Source organism: Colletotrichum paranaense (assembly GCF_030867605.1).
Source record: "Colletotrichum paranaense strain IMI 384185 chromosome Unknown Scaffold_1.1, whole genome shotgun sequence".
Classification (NCBI taxonomy): Eukaryota; Fungi; Ascomycota; class Sordariomycetes; order Glomerellales; family Glomerellaceae; genus Colletotrichum; species Colletotrichum paranaense.
The window spans coordinates 3763207-3781945 of NW_026848959.1; the positions used below are offsets into that span (position 1 = coordinate 3763207).

Here is an 18739-nt window from a genome sequence, read left to right on the forward strand (position 1 = left end):
GTGTTCCCCTCCTCCTCATTTTCATCGTAATCGTGTACATGTATTTCGTCGCGAGAATAAACCGTGTATAAGGCGAACGAGGACCGTAGAAAGCGAAAATTCCAAGATATGTACGTGAATCGCTGTAGCTGAAAGGGGCACCTATTCGTCGGTCCAGAGGCGGTTCGCGGAGGCACCCCATAGGCTGGCAAGTGTTGTTATGAACCGGTAAATCGTCGTCGCTATACCAAAGGTGTAAAACATCCCGTAGATGTTGCCGACAAGAAGGTTAGGTAGCTTTGCAAAAATCAATTTGGAAATGGCTCATCGCCGTTTCATCATAGGACCACTGCCATCGTAATCCCAGGCCCGCTTGAGACCGCCTTCGTAGACACTGGCCACGGACTCCTGCCACATCGCCGGCGAGACAAAAGTCTGCACGGGGGCTGCAGAGTATTGTTGCGCCAACTGTTGAGAGGCCACTGGGAGAGTAGCATTGACAGCCTGAATGTCTTGGAGAGACGGGGCTTCGGGTGCACCTGAAGACGGAGAAACACTAAGCGAATTGGACTGGGGAGGCAGCGTCGAAGGCTGTGGTTGGACCTGAGGCGTACCGAAAGACGTGTTCCATTGTCTGTAGACATGTATTAGCGGGTGCCTTCGTTGAAGTATGTGATTGTCGACAACAACTTACTCAAAAATACGTGCGGGATTCCACGCTGGCGCATCCGACAACGACATGGTTTGCTGCATTCCCGGCGCTTGGGAACCTTGACTTGCCATCATGACGAGTGACTGTATAGCAGGCGAGTCACTCTTGGTATCCACAGGTCCGGCAGAAATAGGAGGTGTGATGGGGTGGCTGGTATAACTGACTTGGGAGTGTTGAAGGTTCTGCGTGTCCAACTGGTGGTCCAAGGAAGCAGTGCGTGCCATACCCGGCCTGTAACCCCTTGGAGGACTGGAATGGTTGGATGATTGGGGGCTGCCGTAAGGGAAGCTGGGCTTGAGGACAAAGGGTTTCCTGACGTCAGCAGAAAACGCTTCGCGCACCGCGTCGACTTGCTTCTGCAGGTCGGCCATCGGCCAAACCGACATGACCCTTTCGAGCACTCGCATGTGTCTCGTGAAGAACTCTCTCGCATCAGTGTTCAGATCAGGGTCTGGGGAGACGACGGCCACCTGTGTACCATAAAAGTTAGAGAGCCAGTAACGGGGAATCGCAGATCATAACCCACCAGATGGAGTACAATGCAACACAGTCCACAGTAGACGGTGAAGCTGAACCCACGAAGCATACACTGCAGTCCAGGGAATCCGAATGAATTCAAAACAGCCTCCTGGAGCCGGCATAGAGCCTTAGCAGAAGAGTAGCAGATCATCATGTGCTGTTTCCATTGTCCATCTTGCGCGTTCGGGTCCAGGAAATTCAGCTGCGGTCGATGAAGCAGAATCAGGGTTAGATAGTAGTAGGAATGCAGGTTGCCGATGTAAGGTGACGAAAGCCATGGCGGCGAGCCGTCGGGCGGGAAAGTAACCGACAAATCCGCTGGAAGATCATTCAACCAGGCATTCAAGGCCGGGTTGAGCTGCACAAACTCGGGATCGACGCCCCAATCCTTCGTCTTCTTCTTCTTGAGATGGCCATAGGCCGTGTTCATGCGGCTGACGTTGCGGACAATTCGTGCGAAATAGGTGAAGTTACGGGTGATGTGGTACTCAGAGTCGTCGCCTCCAGGGATTGGGCGTGGGACGCTGAAATCGATGGAATCCAGCTCCACGGCGAGATCAGTACGGCCTAAGGGAATTAGCAAATTCTCACAAAACGTCGAGAAAGACCAAGTGCCAACCTTGGGGAGAACCAATCATGGTTTCGCACACAAAGATAGACTGCCAGATTCGACTCTTCATCTGACAATCCAAGGGAGAAGAGCCACACGGCCTTCCCGCTTGATGATCCGTGTAGTGCTCGTCCAGCCCAAGATCCTTACCCATCTGAACGCACTGGACAATCGTCATCCACGAGCGGTAGTAGTAACCGCGCTTTGGTGCTGCCTCCCGAGCTTTCAGGATGAGGAGCAGGGCTTGCAAAGTGCTCAGCCTCGGTACGTCCATGAAAGAGTCGGCGTGCTCTGTCATGGTTGTTAGCCTTTGCCTATCCAGCTGACGAGTGTTTTCATACTTGTTGCCAAAGCGAGCCACTGCTGCCCTTGGGCAGGGTCGTCGGCTAGTCTTCCACCCATGGCGAAAAGAGCTTCGAGAATCAGAGGCGATACGGATTCTCTGTTCGTATTCCACTGGTGATAGAAGACACTTTTGCTGAGAACAGGCACGTAGGGATGCACGTGGCTGAAGAAGAGATCAAAGTAGTGCATGACCGTCTCGTCATCCGGCATTAGTTCAGGTGGGATGCGAATCTTGAGGCCTGGTCCGGTGATAATTGGCGGAAGAGGAGTCTTGTACTCCTCATCCTCAACGGCGGGCTCCTCATCATGCAGAAAAGAGGCCTTGTTCCTCAAGTACGGCGCTGTATTACGCGTCAGTAACTCTACTACGTACGGAAAGCTGCGAGAGAGGGCCTACCTGTTCCAGCTTCGTTGACCTTCAGGGAGCCCAGAAGATCAGCAAGATCTGATTGCTGGTAGGAACCGTCATTGGAGTAGGTGTCGGGAGGGGAATCTGGGCGTTGACTCTGCTGGAGAGGCGGCGTTGGAAATACGTTGTGACCGGTGTAAGGCTGCTCCATCATAGAGGAAGAAGGAGAAACCGTGGTGTAGTGCATGTTATGTTGGTGGACCTGCTGGTCGGAGTAGTGGACGGGTGGAAAGACGTTGGGATCTGAATATGCGCCCTGTGCAGCATACATCGAAGGGTTGGGCTTCTGGGCCCCTGCCATCATGGACTGTTGCTGCATAGGAACTTGCTGGCGGAAGCTGTTCTGCAGTTGCGATGAGGCGGCAGCGAACTCATCCCCGACGGGCTCATAGGCGTCGGTCGAGGTGCCATCGTACTGGCCATTGGGGCGCACACAATGGAGCTTGAGTCTGATACACGCCGAGCAGGGCCAGGTGTTCGTTGTGGCCGCATCGCACTTGATCTTTCTTCTTCTGCATCCTTCACAAGCTCTCATCACTTGATTTCATCAGTTTAGCTAGACTGCACGCATAAATCATTTGTCCAAGGGAAAGTGAGCATACCCTTCAATCGCTTATGGCGATTGTGTTCATCCACGAAGACATAATCTACAGAAAGGCACATTTGGTTAGACAAGACGTTGTGGGCAAACCGGAGCGGAGGGCGGTAGAGGTGGAGGTGGATGGCGCACTCTTTTGGGTTTCCCGTTGAGGGAACTGCTGCGGCGCAAAAGAGAAGCTGCCCATCTGGGAGCTCTGAGGCAAGATGCGCCTCACGGAGGGATCGTTTGACATTGTGATTTGGGCGTGACGAGTCGATTTGTTGGTAGCGGTGAGGTCGTGGAAGTAGCCTCGAACGGAGAGCGGAGTCAAAGAAGCGGTTACATTCAAGCCGGTTGCTTGAGTTCTGGGTATGCGTAGCTGGCGACGACCGTCCCGACCTGGCCGCGCACTCGGCGGCTCTTGCTCTCTCTCACTCGCGCTCGCTCGCTCGCTCTCACTCTCACTCTGAGTGAGTCCTTCAGTGCTGGAGATGTCGGCGACTAGACAGACGTGTCTTGTGCAAAAGACTTGTTGGAAAAGAGGAAGTTGTAGGAAAAGAAAGTACCAGAGGGGAGTTGTGTCTCGAATTTCTCTCTCTGGGAGCGCGCTGGGCTAGGAATTGTCCGGATTGGTGGGTGATGGTGAGGGGGGTACGCGGGAGAAGGTCAAGCCTTATTATGAATGGACGACAGGTCCCGGCGTGAGGCGTGAAGGGTTGACGTGGGTAGACCTAGACGGGGAGGCGACCGGGGTAAGGAACAAGATCTGGGCTGGGTACACACAGGCAGGGTCATATCACTGAGCTGCTGGGGCCCAGAGGAAACCGATGTTCGATGATGGATGCGACCAGGAGTCGATGGGGGAGGGGGGCCAGGACCCAGGACTGCCTAGGATGGCAGGGTAGGCTAGACAGAGGTGGACAGTGCTGTGAGGAGGTGAGGATGAGGAGAAGAGGAGCGGCAACGAAGGAGAGCAAGAGAAGAGGTGTGTGTGTGCGTATGCGTGTGAGTGTGTGTGTCCAGGGTTGCAGGAGGCGGACAGGGTTGCGTGAAGGTAAGGTATCCGTACTCCGTAGTTGCAGTGTGAGTGTGGTTGTGAGGTAGCGTCCTCGAAGGGTGTTGGAGAGAGGGAAGACTTGACTTGGGAATTTGGGACCTTGGGTGTGGATTGTGGAGTGGATAATGGGAAGAGAGAGAGAGCGTGAGTTTGAGAGACAGAGAGAAGGAGAGAGAGTGTGTGTGTGAGAGGTGTGTGGGTGTGTAAATGTGTTCCTATGCGGATGTGGAGGAGGGCGTGAGCCAAGGGTGGGAGGTCGAAGTTGCGCATTGCGGCGACGGCGTGAGCGGCAGCAGCAGACGGACAGGAAGAGCTCAGCATTGAGGCCTGGGGTCACTTTACTTTCTCCTCCTCCTTCTCCGCCAGCTTGACCAAGTACCTTTCCTTACAACAGTACTCCGTTCCTCACCTAAGGTCAGGCAGGTAGTGAACAGGGCAGGGCAGGACGCATCAGCGCCATCTCAGTAATAAGGTACGTCCCTAGCTGCGCAAGCATTAGCACCAGCGCCATTGAGACCGAGGAGACATGAAAGGTACAAGGATGACATGCCATCCGTAGCACGAGGAACAAGTACCTCATCCGTCTCTCTACCCTCTTCCTCCGCCTTTGCCTTCTTGCCTCCCTAACGGATCTCATCTTTCTTGCTCTCTCCCAGAGTCCCCATCAACTTACTAGTGTGAGGTAGAAGAAGATGGGCTCCTCTTTGCCCCTCTGGCAAGCTCGCCTCTCACAGTGCAGCATCATGTCCATTGCGATCCCGGTACATTGCGGCTTTGAGAGATGGCTGGATGCGGTGTTCGTACCTCATCTCACAGAGAAGGTATCCATACCAATGCCTACGCAGTATCCGTATAGCGCTCTGCTTTCTGAACGAATATCCGTAACTTGGGGCCAGACAAGGCAGGCCGAGACGCAGAGCTGGCGGGGGGGCCAGCATGCAGGGCAGCGTTGCAAGTCCAGAGGTAAAATGCCCTGTCGCAGGCCGAATCTGGTAGTGAGATGAAGGATTGGCCAGGGGATGCGAACTTTCAACTCTCGACGGGACTCGGGACTCATGGCCAGCACATAGATAGGTACGAATACGTACGCAGGTACGAAATACCTACGGTCCACGGATACTTGACTGGCGGCTGTTGCCTTCTATTCTCATTTGCCAGGTTGAAGTTTGAGAGCTTCTTTGATGCTGGCCGTGTGAAATTGGACCCAGGCTTACCGGGCCCCGGGAAATGGCGTCGACAAAGAAGAAGAATTGGTTTTCTACGCAAGCCAAAAAATCGTGGTAGTATACTTCCCACCCGGCATGGATTAACACCGCCTTAGTGCGCACTGCACAGTCGTTTCCCCCTCCTTCTCTGTCTCTCTAAATCCGAGGTACTCCGTCCGTATCCGTACTTTCTACAAGAAGAAGTACTCCGTAGTATTATTAGTCCGTCTTTCTTTCATCTTGGTCAGTACTTCGTACGGATACTTGGAAGACGCCGACGACGATTGTGGCCAAAAGGGGTGACCGAGGTCAAAAAAATAAATAAAAATGAGGAGACTGGGCTGACACACAGACAGCAAATAACGGGCAGAAGAACAAGAGACGGATAGAATGTCTCCTGTTTCTTTTCTTGGGTCGGACGGGGAAGGCGGGGGGCGAGGTTCGAGGCATGACACAGACAAGGAAGTGCTGATAAAATGAACCACCATTTCCAAAACAACCTCCTCTCGTACTCACCACTCAGTAGTGTACCGTGCTATGTGTGTCAAGCATGCCTCCTCTCCTTGACGTCGTAGGGCAGTGCGAGCGTGTTCGAGCTAGAGACAAGCAATCGACTGGTATAGATAGGGCAGGGCCAAGACCAGACGTTCTAGGCACATCAGACACAAGAGCGAGGATGGACGCCGTAGTGTATCAAGGCACCAAATGCTTCAGAAGAAGAGGGTTGGGCCCCCCAGGGATGATAGGGGTCCACGTCCGCCCAAAGTCCGCAACATAAGCATGATCTGTGCCAATGTCCGTCTTCAAGGAGCAAAAGAGAGTCGAAGCAGTTCGGTCTATCCGTACTTCATCGTCGATGAGATGGAACGTACATCAGAGCGGCGGCGGTAGCCGATGTGTCGTCGGTGACTTCAGTCTCAACTCTCAATCGCCAGGACCATCCATTGACAGGCAAAAACCGAGTCAGAATGCGGCGAGCTGCTGTGAGTGATTGAGTGCATCTGTGCAAGGGACCAGCACGAGGCATGTAAGGTACATGACCTCTTGTCGGAAGTAAAGGTGAGAGGTACCCGTAAGGCAAAAGGCATTGGATTCCGTGGACGGGTGTGTATGCGACCAATGCGCTGCCCGAAAGCCCTCGTCGACTCTCGCGAGTCCTCCGTCAATGCCCCCCTCGCCCTTCGAGCCTTGAGGCCAAGTCCCAGCTCTCATCAGTGGAAGGGGAATTCCGAGATGCCCTGTCTATGTGCGCGCCCATTTTCCAATCCGAGTCGACTCCTTGGACGGCTTGTATCCGTACTCAGCGCAGGGAAAGGAGACCGTCAATGACCATGTATTCGCACGTAGCCACTGTTGAATGCACTGTATAAGATCTCGACTTGAGCCCAGCTGCCTGCCCAAGGGCGCAACTTGATGGGCCTTCGCCTCGTCGTCATCGTCACGCAGGGCAGTGTCACGAATACAGTATTGCTCCACACTGGAAGTATACTGTGAATGTGCATTCGCAAAAACTGAGCATGGAGAATACGCCGCCGTCCCCAAGCTGCCAAAGTATCCTCTGGCCTATGTGCCTCTACCTGTACAGCTGGGAGGCTAGTCTGACCGTATTTTGCGTCCAACGTCGTCCCAAGAAGCTCAGAGACTTCTCAATAGGCTGGGCCCAGCCACAATGTTAAAAAGAAAAAAAAAAAGGCGTGCCAGCGGCAAAGAGGGGATTTGTTAGCGGAAAGGCAACGGGGGGACGGCCGGGGGAGATGTTCGAAATGGCGGTAGGGAATAGCGCGAGCGTGGTAGGGTTGCCCATGGAATTAAGCACCCAGACAGCGAAAAGGGCACAAAATCGTCAATGCCCCATGTCATCATAATAAGTGGCCATGCTCATTCGATATTGATATCAAGTTCCAACTCCCAAGATACCGAGGTGCAACCAAATGAGGCAAGTTGCCTGAGGTACGACTTCTGCATCGCGCTTCCTTTTGCTCCTGGCTCCAGCCCTGGCGGAGATTCCTCGCACTCCCAGTCTCCCTCCCACTCGGGTGTCATGGTACTTCACGCCCTTTTTAGTGCCAACATCCATGTGCCGGATGCCTCGATGTCTCCGCTGACAGGCTGGGAGCTCAGCTAAGCCAATGGATCGCGTAGGTATCCATCCTGTTGCCGCAGTAAGCACACACGACGACAATGACCAGATGATCCGCATCTTGAGGAGTCGAACCAGGTGGTACTCCGTAATAACCACCTTGTAAGGAGTCTCTAGCGTCGAGAGAGCAAACCAGGCAGGCGGATTAGCATTGGCAGGCAAGGTATCTGTACCCGTACCCGTCCGTAGGCTGTAGCCGTACCTTACCCGCCTTGTTGCCCTGCCCAGTAGGGCAAGTCCACCAATTTCTTCATCCACAGCGCCATTCAGCCTGGCATCTCTCGTGGGGTTGGTGGTCCCAGTCTCGCCCAAGGCCCAAAGGGACCCTCATACTCCTGACCGTCCTGGGGGGCAAGGGGGCTGCTGGGAGACACATAAGATTGAGGACGGGTACGGAGACGGTACCTGAGGCTTGACCCCGTCTTATCCTGCCTTGATGGGTCAAGTGCATCATCCAGTCTTGTTCTCGAAGGAGTCGACCTCAACTGTCCACCGACCCCGTTCGGCCACAACGGGGGACGTGGAAGGTGGAGGGCTGCGAGGGTCTTAAAGCAGAAGCTCTGCTCGGGAGCCCGCTCTGTCGGCCCCAGACCGCCCTGGTCTGGGCAAAAGGCAGACGCACACCACAGAGTGTTTGAACTTTGAAGTTGTGTGAGCTGGGTAGGAGTCCGCAGAAGGATAGTAACACATATAATCGTCCACGATGTTGGTGGGATTTGCCAGGCGCGGAACACCATGCACGCGGTTTTCGGCTCTTCTTCTCTCTTGGCTTGGATTAATTAGATATTGGATCGTCGTCAATGATGCTGGGTGCCGCAGAGTAGCTGGCATACCTAATCATCAAACCTTAGGGCGAGAGACTAGGCTGGCAAACCGAGGACCAAGCATTCAAAGCTATCTTTTCGGCAGACGTTGTCCCGTCTGCCGTCGTGCTAACGGGATGAGACAGCAGCACCGTCGAAAGCTGGCGGAGGCGAAGCAAAAGACGGTCGTCGCACCTTTGCCAAAATGGCAATGACAGGTGGCCGGTGGAATGGCTGAAGATTCTCTGAAGGCTTCTAGTCGGAAGACTTGAGCTGAGCCGAGCGCTGTCTTGTTGAGCTTGGATGGCGTGGTGAGGCACTTGCACCGGCTCGAATCTCTCCTGCCTTAGTCTGAAAATTTGATCGACAGCAAGCCATCTCCGGGGTTGGAGAGGCCCTGGCAGCCTGGCACGACGCACGCCTGGCTGCAATGTCGAGCCGATTCGAATGGTGTCCAGGAGACCGAGAAGCGGACCGAACCAGAGTGCTGACGTCGAGCGGCGGCGGAAGGTTGTAGGACGAGATAGCCCGAGAAATGTGCAGAGAGCCAGTCGTGGGCCATGGATGGCCCATGGGTGTGTATCTTGGAAGCTCCTACGGATTTGCAGCGCTATGCCATGCCATGGTCAATGATCCATCGAAAGGCCCTTTGGTTTTGCATGGGTACGGCGTGGGATGCACAGCAACGCCAACGCCAACGACAGGTGCATGGGGAGTGGTCGGAATGGGAGTTGGAGATGGGAGATGGTCAAGATCCATTGGAACGGAGACACGGTATCTGCCGCTTTGTACCGCGGTAAGGTACCGCAGTTGCAGTCGCGAAAGGAAGTTTTGGTTGTGGGTTACAGCCAGGTGCGATCCCTGGCATCTCCACTGCCCGCTTACCTTATCATTACAGGCCGGCTCGTACTTACCCTAGCCCACTGCCTCCACCGGCTGGGTACGTTAGTGCGTGCTTGTCCACAGTCCACCAGAGCTTGCAGGGGCTGATACTTGGAGCTAGGCCGCACTGGATATTAGGTCCTTCGAGGTGATCCTGATGCTTGGGTAATCATCATTGGGTTCGTACCTTCGTACCTTGCACTTCCCTCCATCCGATGACACCGTCTGCACCAAGTATTCTTGCCATGTGTGCCGCATTTCCTTCGTTAGGAAAAGTGTGGGAAGGTGCCTCCCTGCTGTATAGGCATTTTATCTACATAGTACATTGAACCTTTACTTAGGTGCCCATACTTACCTGGTCATAGGTAAGGTTACGTACTCCGTACCTGCCTTTTTGTCGATTACACACCCAAGATATCTTGCTTGCCTCTAGCGTCAAGCTAAGAATTTCAACCTGCCACTCTTCTGGCCGGCCTGGGTTTTGCCGTCGCCATCTATTTCATTGTTTCTGTATGTCTACTATTCATTTCCCTTCTCCATTTCGTTCTGCAAGCATTTCTCGGTGATTGCAATGGAATACACGGATACACAAAATGTCCGGTGCCTGTCAGTGGCTACTTGCTGCTAGTATAGGTACCTTTTCACTATACTGCTGCAGCCATGGCCGTCACTTATCTATACCTCGACTCGAGTAAGCTAAGGCAGTGTTCGGACATCTTCGCAAGGTATTCGAATGTACTCGCTGCCTGGGCCTGCAGTGACTTGAAGTCGAGGGACTGCAGAGAGGAGGGGGACGGCACACGCCGTACAGTAAGGTACGTACTCTGCACTGCATCTCAGATGTGATAACGCACCTCACCACACCTCAACTCTTCCCACCCCCCAGTGCCGCTCCCCTCACCCACAAACCAACTGATCAAAGCAGTTGCTAGGTCCCTCTACTACTCCGTACGGAGTATTCGACTTCCATCACCAAGCCACCACCACCTGGCATCAAGTACGGATACCTATTCGCGCCGGCCTCACCCAGCTTGCAAGACGCAAAGACACCAGTATCCCCAACACTCGACTGGCTTCAATACCCTGCCGACGAGCCCCCGTAGCCGAATCCACACTGTCTTCCCCTCGCCTCTCGAGTCCCAGCAGCTCCAGCCTCCAGCCTCTAGCTTCTAGCCTCTAGACTGCCAGGGGCCTCCCCTTGGCCAGGATTGACTTGGTGCCGCTCGCATGGGAATTGGAGCTGCACCACCATGCTCTGCTTGCTGGGGTTCGGTTCTGGAATCCCAAAACAAGGTCCGTCGTGGAACGGCCATCCTAGAATGCTTCTTGAGCCAATTCCTTGAGTTCCAGGCCCTGCCGCCGTATGACACTCAACTTGAAGTGCCGCTCATGAGAAGCATCGAAAAGCAACGACGTCGCGGCGTTTAGCATTGTCACGGTGTCACCCACACTGAATAAAACACTCCAACTTAGCCGGCGGACTCTCGTTGATCAATCAATATCTGAATCTCATCAAACATCGAAACCTGCCAACGGGCTGCGTAGGCACGTCCTAGTACCTACTTTACGCACTGCCGTCGACGAACCCCGGGCTTTGATGTAATTTCGGCGCTGAACACTTGGAAGTTGGGACCTCGAAATCACTTCCTGATCCAGTATTATCCAACCATCCCGCCATGCCACCCAATCGAACCCTTCTTCGGGCCTTCGACGAAGGTTCTGGCCTCATCAGCGCCCTGACGCACTGACGGCGCTAATCCAGATGACACTCGGCCAAGCTGCTCCTCACACTACTCATTCTGCTACTCGTCTCACCGGGCGCCTCGTCATCATGCCCTTTTAGGCTCACAGTGCCACACGAAGCGTCTGACGGATACTGTTCGTCGTGTTTCTGTGTCTACTCTGCAGACCAACCGTCTCATGCGGCGAGCTTGTTGGCCACATCGTCAGACCACGCTGTTGTTCCAACGGCCTCGCCGGATTGTGAAGGTCCAAGAACCCGCAGCCCGGACAGTATGGCATTCGTTGCGCTGCGGATTTCCGATGTTAGATGTCCGACCAACTTGTATCTTCGTGCCTGGAGGCACTGAAAATTGTGCCATCGCGCCACTAAGACGAGGACAAGTCCTCGTACCAAGAACTACAACATCTAATGTCGGATATATCATCCATGCCGCCACGTCGGTTTCATTGTCTGCACCTGGTGCGCCAGCTTGCGCAGACCTAGCATGATACTGCTGTACACATCCAGAAGAATGGCAGCGCATGCTGAAGCTAGGTACGCTATGCCGCATTTCTCGCGGGGAATTTCGAGCTCCTGGACCAAGAAGCGTACCTAGCCACCTGGACCGGAATGGCCTGTCAAAGATCAAGACCACGACCGTGGAGCGACTTACACACCTTACACACACTGGCACTGGCCCAATCAGTGAGCACCACTTCGAGCAAGCCTTCGATTTCGGGGTAATCCTTGGGCGAAATTGAGGGGACACGTCCTCATTCTAGGTTGATCAAAACCTCCAGAAATTGAATAGGCCGGTGGCGGACCGGTGTCGTTTGACAGACGCCTTGGCCCTGTCCAACAGCCAAGCTAATATACATAGCTCGCGCCGCAGCTAATAAGAAGGAATCAACCGAATGGCCTGCAGCCTGTCCTTGTGGGCGAGAAGAGATGGGATGATGAGAAGCCGATGTCTTCATAGGACTCGATAGCTTTGTGGAGATCGCGGGGTCTGATGGCGACCATAACCTGCGCCCTTTTTTCACTCTGGGTAATTCACCCATATCCCCACGGTCTCGCGAATGAGCCTGGAACGTGCTCCTATTAGCAAAGTCCATTTCAAAGGACTCGCCAACGACTCTATGTCCAACCAAGGGCCAACAGGTCGACGCCGTATAGCTTTGCGGACAAGGATTGGTAGTCTTATGGAAGTTGCACATCGGTCTGGAAGGGAAGACCCAACTTCCCCCCATCTTCAAGCCGTTGGTGGGAATTAGCTTGCTGTTTCCCTCGGCATCCCTCACGGCGTGCCATCCTCCACTCTCGTCCTGGAGATGCTGGCATCGGCAGTCTCCCAGCAAATGGAATGCAAGCAGAGCCACCTTTTACCAGCCAACCGAAATGGGCAGTGTCATAAGTCCACGGTGAGCAGGGGAGCTGGTCATAAAATGGGGTGAGCAAGCCAGTAGTGTCATCATTCACATGCTAAAAAACTAGCGGTGGCCACCTGGCTCGATAATATCGCAGGCCTTAGAACAGGAACGTACCGAGGAAGCCGTCACCCACGCCAAGTCTTGCCTTACCCTATTCGATCCTGTCAGGCCTGTCCCCAACATGCCGTCCAGCCTTTTGCAACCCTCAAAGGAATACAGTCTATTCACCCAAACCAAAATCTCAAGCTTGACATGAAAGGGGCTGTTGCTGGCTAAGAGCTCCAGAGAGTTAGTTATTGGACTTTCTACCAACCTTCATTTTCTTTGAGTATCGAAGGGGGACGTTTATCCGTACAACTGGCGCACTGGTGGTTTCAGGCCGCATGGCTCGCCCTGCATCCTGGGGCTGTGTCTGCCTCGGATCCGAACTCGTGCCAACGAACCACGCGCCTAGCGCTAGGAGCTAGCATCTGTCACGCTCGGTTGTTCCCTTTCGCGCAACTGGTTCCTGGAATCGTTCGTTCAGGGGGGGCTCCTGCCTTCGCCCCCAAGATCTCGGGCACGCTGTCGAGCGTGGCTGGATGGACAAGGGGGAAAGCCAAGTACGGGATGGGATTGCCTTTGGATGCACGAGGGGTGTGTCCAGAGCCAGAACGGTCCGAATGGGGATCCAGTCGCTGTGCTGGATGTCCACTTTGCTCCTGATCCATGTCGGTCAGATTGTGTTGGACATTCCGTGACTCGCATACGGTACATTTGCTAGGCGATCCGACCATGCAGGAAAAGCCGACGAGAACGACGGTCAACCGCCAAGAAGAAGGCAAATATCACAACGAATGTTCACAAAGTTACACTTTGTGAGGAAGCGTCACAATATCCGGCATGATGGTGGCGTGGTGGAGGAACAGACGACTCGGCCGAGTGCCAGAGGAGCTACCCATCGGGCAGGGTCTGTCCCGTCCGCCCGCTCCGGGGAACCTCTAAAGAATGGGCAGCAAACCAAGACATAGCAGCAGTGCCGAACAACTACACCACCTAAACCGTTACGGGATAGAGCATCCGACGCGGTCTGGACAGGGACACCGGTACGTGTCGACGACTCTGAAAGGTGACATGCCCGGGGCACAGTGAGAAACGAAGCAGCCTCAACGGCGGAAACCTCGGGGAACAGTCTCGCAGCGCGCGGCTTGCAGATTGTGGGCAGCTCCCCATGACAGGTGCCAGTCTGCGGCAGACAGGATGGAGGCGTGCGTGGTTGAAACGTTTGGAGCGGAACCTTCAAGTTGGCTTCCGCGAGGCTCCTAGACAAGGATTGCGGCGCGGTGAAATCAGCCCTCATCTTGTTCTATTGCTTCCATTATGCTTCCAAGTTCCGCCGAGTTTCGAGAAGAAGCGGGAGAAGGATTGTGCGATATCCGTGTCCGGGCACCCAGAAAGCCAATTTTCCCTAGCCCCTCATCGAGTCCGCCTTGAGGCCCTTGCCTGTCAATATCCGTAGATGGTTCAGACGACGGAGTTGGGACAAAAGAACGTGGGGTCTTGTCCGGCACGACGGCTTGTCTTAGATATTGAACGGTCTAAGGTGGCCTTCGTCATTACATAGAGGATGCTCATTTTAAAACTGTCCGCAGAACGTGGTTTGGGCGAGCATGGGAAGGGAATGAAGCAATGATTACGGCTTCGTAGCTTCTATCCATTCGGTGTGAGGATATACTAGTAATCAAACTCTGAATAATTCTCCCTGCAGGCCAGTTCTCCTATTTCTCAAGGGTCCTATCAGCCTTACGCCGTTGCTACGTACTCCGTACCACAAGCCGGCAAGGCACCTGAGATCATCTTAGCCTGCTAGTTCCAAGAGAGTGTATTCGCCCGATGGGTGTGGTAACATGGGGGCCGAACGAAACTTGGTGGTGCAGCAAGGAGAGAGACAGAGAGAGAGAACCACAAGAGACAATCTTCATGGATGCTTTTTTTGGGTTTTGTTCCGTCCTCTCAATTTCGTATCCATCAGCGGGAAGGATGGATCATGGGTGGTATGGCGCACGCACGCCGCATGCAGGGCCGCCAGGCACAGGCACAGGCACAGATAGCCCGCAGGCCACGTCCTCCATTTTTGACGGTTGATGGGGGTCGTTTTTGGGGTCCTTTTGAGGGGTAAAGGGGGCGGGAAGGAAATGGGCATCCACGCATCTTTCGACCTTCATTTTTTTCCCACCATGTCAAAGAGGTTATTTTAGATTTATTGGAAGATCATCGACAACCTTTTTTCAGTGGATCGCTGACGACACGGCTCTGAAGATGGGACGGCCCCGCAATCTGTGGACCGATTCGGCAAGTGAGGGGCAATATTTCGAGAGTGCTTTCCATCACTCTAAGATTAGTGATTCATGCGTCCATTGCAGCGCCCACTGCACTTGACTGCTGATGCGGTCGCTTATCTAATCCTCGTCCACTGAAGCGGGGTCGAGCCGGGGGCATATGGCCAAAAATATTGATTCCCTCATGCCAGGTCATTTCTTTCCCATCCACAGCAACATCCATCGCCAACCAAGTTCGCAATCCACTCCAACCGTTGACAGGGAAGACAGAAGGAAAAAAACCATCGTATTGCGCATCTGCAAGATAGACGCCATTGACCAACATCATCTCACCGTCTCATTCCGCCGCTACCGAATAAGCAGGGGCCGAGGCAAGAAACGAAGGAGAACTTCACTTTTTGACAAGGCTATCTCCTTTCCCCCCCCCCACCACACATAGCTGCTACCCTGCCTGTATCCCGAGATTTTGGTGGTACTGAGAGATTTTGTCGACAAGAAAGCGAGAGAGAGAGAGAGCAAGAGAAAGAGAGAACCGAGATCGAAGAAAGAGAACCAGGTTGGGGGCCACACTATTTGCAACTTTGCCGGGGCAGCAACTAATCCAAACTAGCGGACTTGGACTTTCATCCTGGACAAGCGACAAGCACGGATATCTTGACACCATGGACAAAGATCTTGACAATGCGAATCCGACCATCCTGAGCGCGGCCCAGATGCCGACGCGTCAGAGCAAGCGTGAAGCACCCAAGTCGGGCCCATTCCACAAGTTCGACGATGTCATCTTCGCTAAACCCTGGTACCTCTCGGAACCGTTCTGTGATGATGATTCACTGTGGTCTGAGCCGGAGGCCGATCACTCTCAGTGGACAGAAGAGCCCATTGATGAACAAGAAATCTACGGTGAGGAACCCTTCTTTCATACTGTCCCCCCCCCCCCTTTTCTTGCATGCAGTGGTTCACCTTACCAAGTATTGGGGGTTGGATGTTATGAGCTCCAATCCTGCCTGGTCCTGTTCCTGGAGTGTCTCAAGCACGGTCCTGCGTAGTCAGGCAAGCGCCACCTGATGCAGACCACCTACTCATCATGCTGTGTACTTCACCAAGTGGATGTTGCAGTTGCGCGGTATCTTTGCTCCTTGATGAGTGATGCCCAAAGATGCTTATCCTTCATGCATTGGCTTCAGACTTCACGCTTGGAATGCCATCCTTTCCGGGTGAACTCCTCCTACGCGTTTTCCGGCTATGCTAAGTTCCTGGAGAGGATCACGCGACTGACGTTTCATAGACTTGATATCATCCATCTCAGACCCAGAGCACCCCCTCTCCCTAGGACAACTTGCTGTTGTCAACTTGCCTGATATTCACATTAGCCCTCCTCCACACATGGCCATGGACCCCAACAAGTTGGTCCAAGTGTTGGTCGAGTTGACGCCGACCGTTTCCCACTGTTCTCTCGCCACAGTGCTTGGTCTGGGAGTTCGCGTGCGCCTCGAGAAGGCACTTCCTCCCAATTGGCGGGTGGATGTGAGGGTCAAGGAAAACGCGCACGCGCAAGACGATCAAGTGAACAAGCAGCTCAGTGACAAGGAGCGAGTTGCTGCCGCGCTAGAGAATGATACCCTGAAGGGGGTTCTGGACAAGATGCTCGAAACCTGCGTCTGAGTAGCGAATCAAATCTCGGATATACAGGCCGGGATCATACCCGTTTGATGCGAATCTCGGCGTCTTGTCATACCAAAAAGCGTGACGCCGAATATGGCAATGCCTTGGGACAAAATGGTCCGCCCACCGGCTCGCCCGACTAATCCGTCCGATGGGGGCCCAAGTCATGGAATTCAGCCCTTAAAAATAGACGATCGACATTCTGCACCGTTTTTTAACCAGGGCGTTTGCCACTTTGGCTGGAGAATTTATCGGATATCTGCCATGGAAAGACAACCTCTAACCCCGGCGTTTTGGCAGCTTCTCTCGAGGGAAATTGATCGACAGGTACACAGTGGGAAACGATCTCCATTTGCGCCTAAGCGCGGATATTGTAGCCGGTCAAAGAAACGTTACCTCGCCTCACACCCTCCACTCCAGGGCCCTTGGGAAAGTCGGAAAACAGGGTCCCAGCGGGATCGACTGGCAGTTCATGACTCTTTCAACCCGCGGCAAGACTCCGAGGTAGGGCTGTGCGGGCGGCGGAATTGTTCACACATATTGGCGTAGCTTGGCCTGTGTGTGTTGGCTCGTATGTGGCAGCTGGTTCCCTTCTCTTTCATCTGACTCTTAAGCGCAGGCAAAAAGCCAGCAAGCTCTGACGATTCGGATTATCCGAACAGCTCGTCTGCATGGTACTAGCTGGTAGCAAAGGACCAAACGCAATGAGTGAATGGAACAACCAGTTTTTTTTTTTGCCCCTACGACCTTGATTTGCCAGGGATGTATGTTCTTCTCTTCCTCTCAAAAGGCTTTCAGGTGGCTTCGTCACCTCACAATCTGAACCCCGTTCAACGTTGCGCATGGATGCAACGCTATATCAGAGAGCATATATAGACCGTTGATAAACACACGCGAGGTATCCGTACGGATAGCCGATCAAGATACCGAGCACATCCCTGACGCCGCTTACCGCGACAGCCGACGTTGCTTACCAATCTGAAGGGTCCAGGACCGCGCCACCGATGGAGGGGAAAGTTCAGCAGAGCTTTTACCGAGCGAGAGGTCTACCTGAGCTGGTCGTGACCGGTACGTAGCCTTGTAGGTGTTGGTGTGGTCAATTAAAGGTCAGGAACCATCGGATGGATGGTTCTGACGTATGAAGATCTGCAAATATTGATTTTGTGGCTTTTTTTCTCTGCAACTTGCTAGGTAGTCCTCGGGCCAAGAAAAAATGTCTCTGAAGAGAGGACTTTCGATTAATTGATAAATCCATTTCCATAGTAAACCAAGTTTTTTGCGTTGTATGATTGCATTCGTCTCCCCTGAAGCGGCGAGGTGGACAAGAAACTTGCCATGGCGTTACATTGTGGCGCCCGACTTGACAGCATTTGAACGTTTCCCCCTTCCCTGCCGCTCCCCTCCCTCAACGAGAAGGGACAGGACGGTGAAAAGGGACCTTGAAGTCATTCATATTCGGCACTGGCAGGACTGGGGGCAGCTTGTTGAACGAGAGTGTCGTATGTAAAGCTCAGCGGGAAATTCCGCGGACCGGTCTCACGGTTTTTGAGAGGGGGGCATCCTGCTACCTAATCAAAAAGTTGATTCTTTTTCCCACTTCGCGCGAAACTCTAAAGATGAGCAGAACATGAGCAAGCTGCTTACTGTGCAGCTTGAAGCTCTTGCCTTTTTTCCCTTCCATCCTGCCACCTGAACTTTACCGATCCCACAGAATATACGGAGTACTAGGAACGAATGACAGGACCTGGTTAACGGAATCGAAAGCTCGCCCCCGGCGAGCAAGGCATGGTCTTACATGGCACGGCATGGCATGGAGACCTGGGTTCGATTCGGTGTCTCGGTCGGACAAGACACAGCATACGGACTACAAAATCGATCAATTTATCCGGTGCCGGCGCCGCGGGAGCTAGGAGGGGTGGTCGTCAACCTAAGGGGTTCGGTCATTGGGCCGCTGGGGCGTAGTGTAGATGCGGCAGGAAGACCACCGCATCTCCTACGGCCGTTGGTGAAGATCTTCTTCCTCCGGGAAGGGAACAAGGTATCTCACACCCAAACATCGTAGGAAGAATTTCACACACTCGCATTCCCCCCCCCCCCCCCCGTCGTCCAGATCTGCCCGAGCCTTCCGTGGCCCAAGCTCTCTGGATCACTCACTGTCTTGCCTACCCGTTCCTTTTTTTTTTCCCTCTCTGAATGTCTATCTGCGGAATCACGGAAACACACGTGTTGTGGTGGCACGATCTTCGCGCAAGTGGTCCTGTGCCCGACACCCCATGTCCATGTCTCTTGTCGTTTTCGTTGTCGATGTCGGTGGTGATGACATTGACAACGTTTGGTCTTGGCGAACCTCGTAGACTTCATCCAT

General features: G+C 53.7%; 4 protein-coding genes across 4 annotated transcripts; 2 read left to right on the top strand and 2 right to left on the bottom strand.

Moving 5' to 3' along the window:
* Positions 1-303: 303 nt before the first annotated feature.
* Positions 304-3407, bottom strand: CPAR01_01326 (uncharacterized protein; the record flags this gene model as incomplete). The annotated part of the gene is made up of 8 exons (XM_060485615.1): positions 304-613; positions 674-1161; positions 1218-1777; positions 1830-2111; positions 2162-2506; positions 2563-3111; positions 3177-3221; positions 3266-3407. The coding sequence occupies 8 exons, from the start codon at positions 3405-3407 to the stop codon at positions 304-306; spliced, it is 2721 nt and encodes a 906-aa protein (XP_060356472.1).
* Positions 3408-5725: 2318 nt separating this feature from the next.
* On the bottom strand, positions 5726-5866 carry CPAR01_01327 (uncharacterized protein; the record flags this gene model as incomplete). Its single annotated transcript, XM_060485616.1, has 1 exon — positions 5726-5866. One exon carries the CDS (start codon positions 5864-5866, stop codon positions 5726-5728), a length of 141 nt encoding a protein of 46 aa, XP_060356473.1.
* Positions 5867-8894: 3028 nt separating this feature from the next.
* CPAR01_01328 (uncharacterized protein) lies at positions 8895-9410 on the top strand (the record flags this gene model as incomplete). Its single annotated transcript, XM_060485617.1, has 2 exons — positions 8895-9211; positions 9380-9410. The coding sequence occupies 2 exons, from the start codon at positions 8895-8897 to the stop codon at positions 9408-9410; spliced, it is 348 nt and encodes a 115-aa protein (XP_060356474.1).
* Positions 9411-15374: 5964 nt separating this feature from the next.
* Positions 15375-16374, top strand: CPAR01_01329 (uncharacterized protein; the record flags this gene model as incomplete). Its single annotated transcript, XM_060485618.1, has 2 exons — positions 15375-15612; positions 15998-16374. The coding sequence occupies 2 exons, from the start codon at positions 15375-15377 to the stop codon at positions 16372-16374; spliced, it is 615 nt and encodes a 204-aa protein (XP_060356475.1).
* Between the last annotated feature and the right edge of the window lie 2365 nt (positions 16375-18739).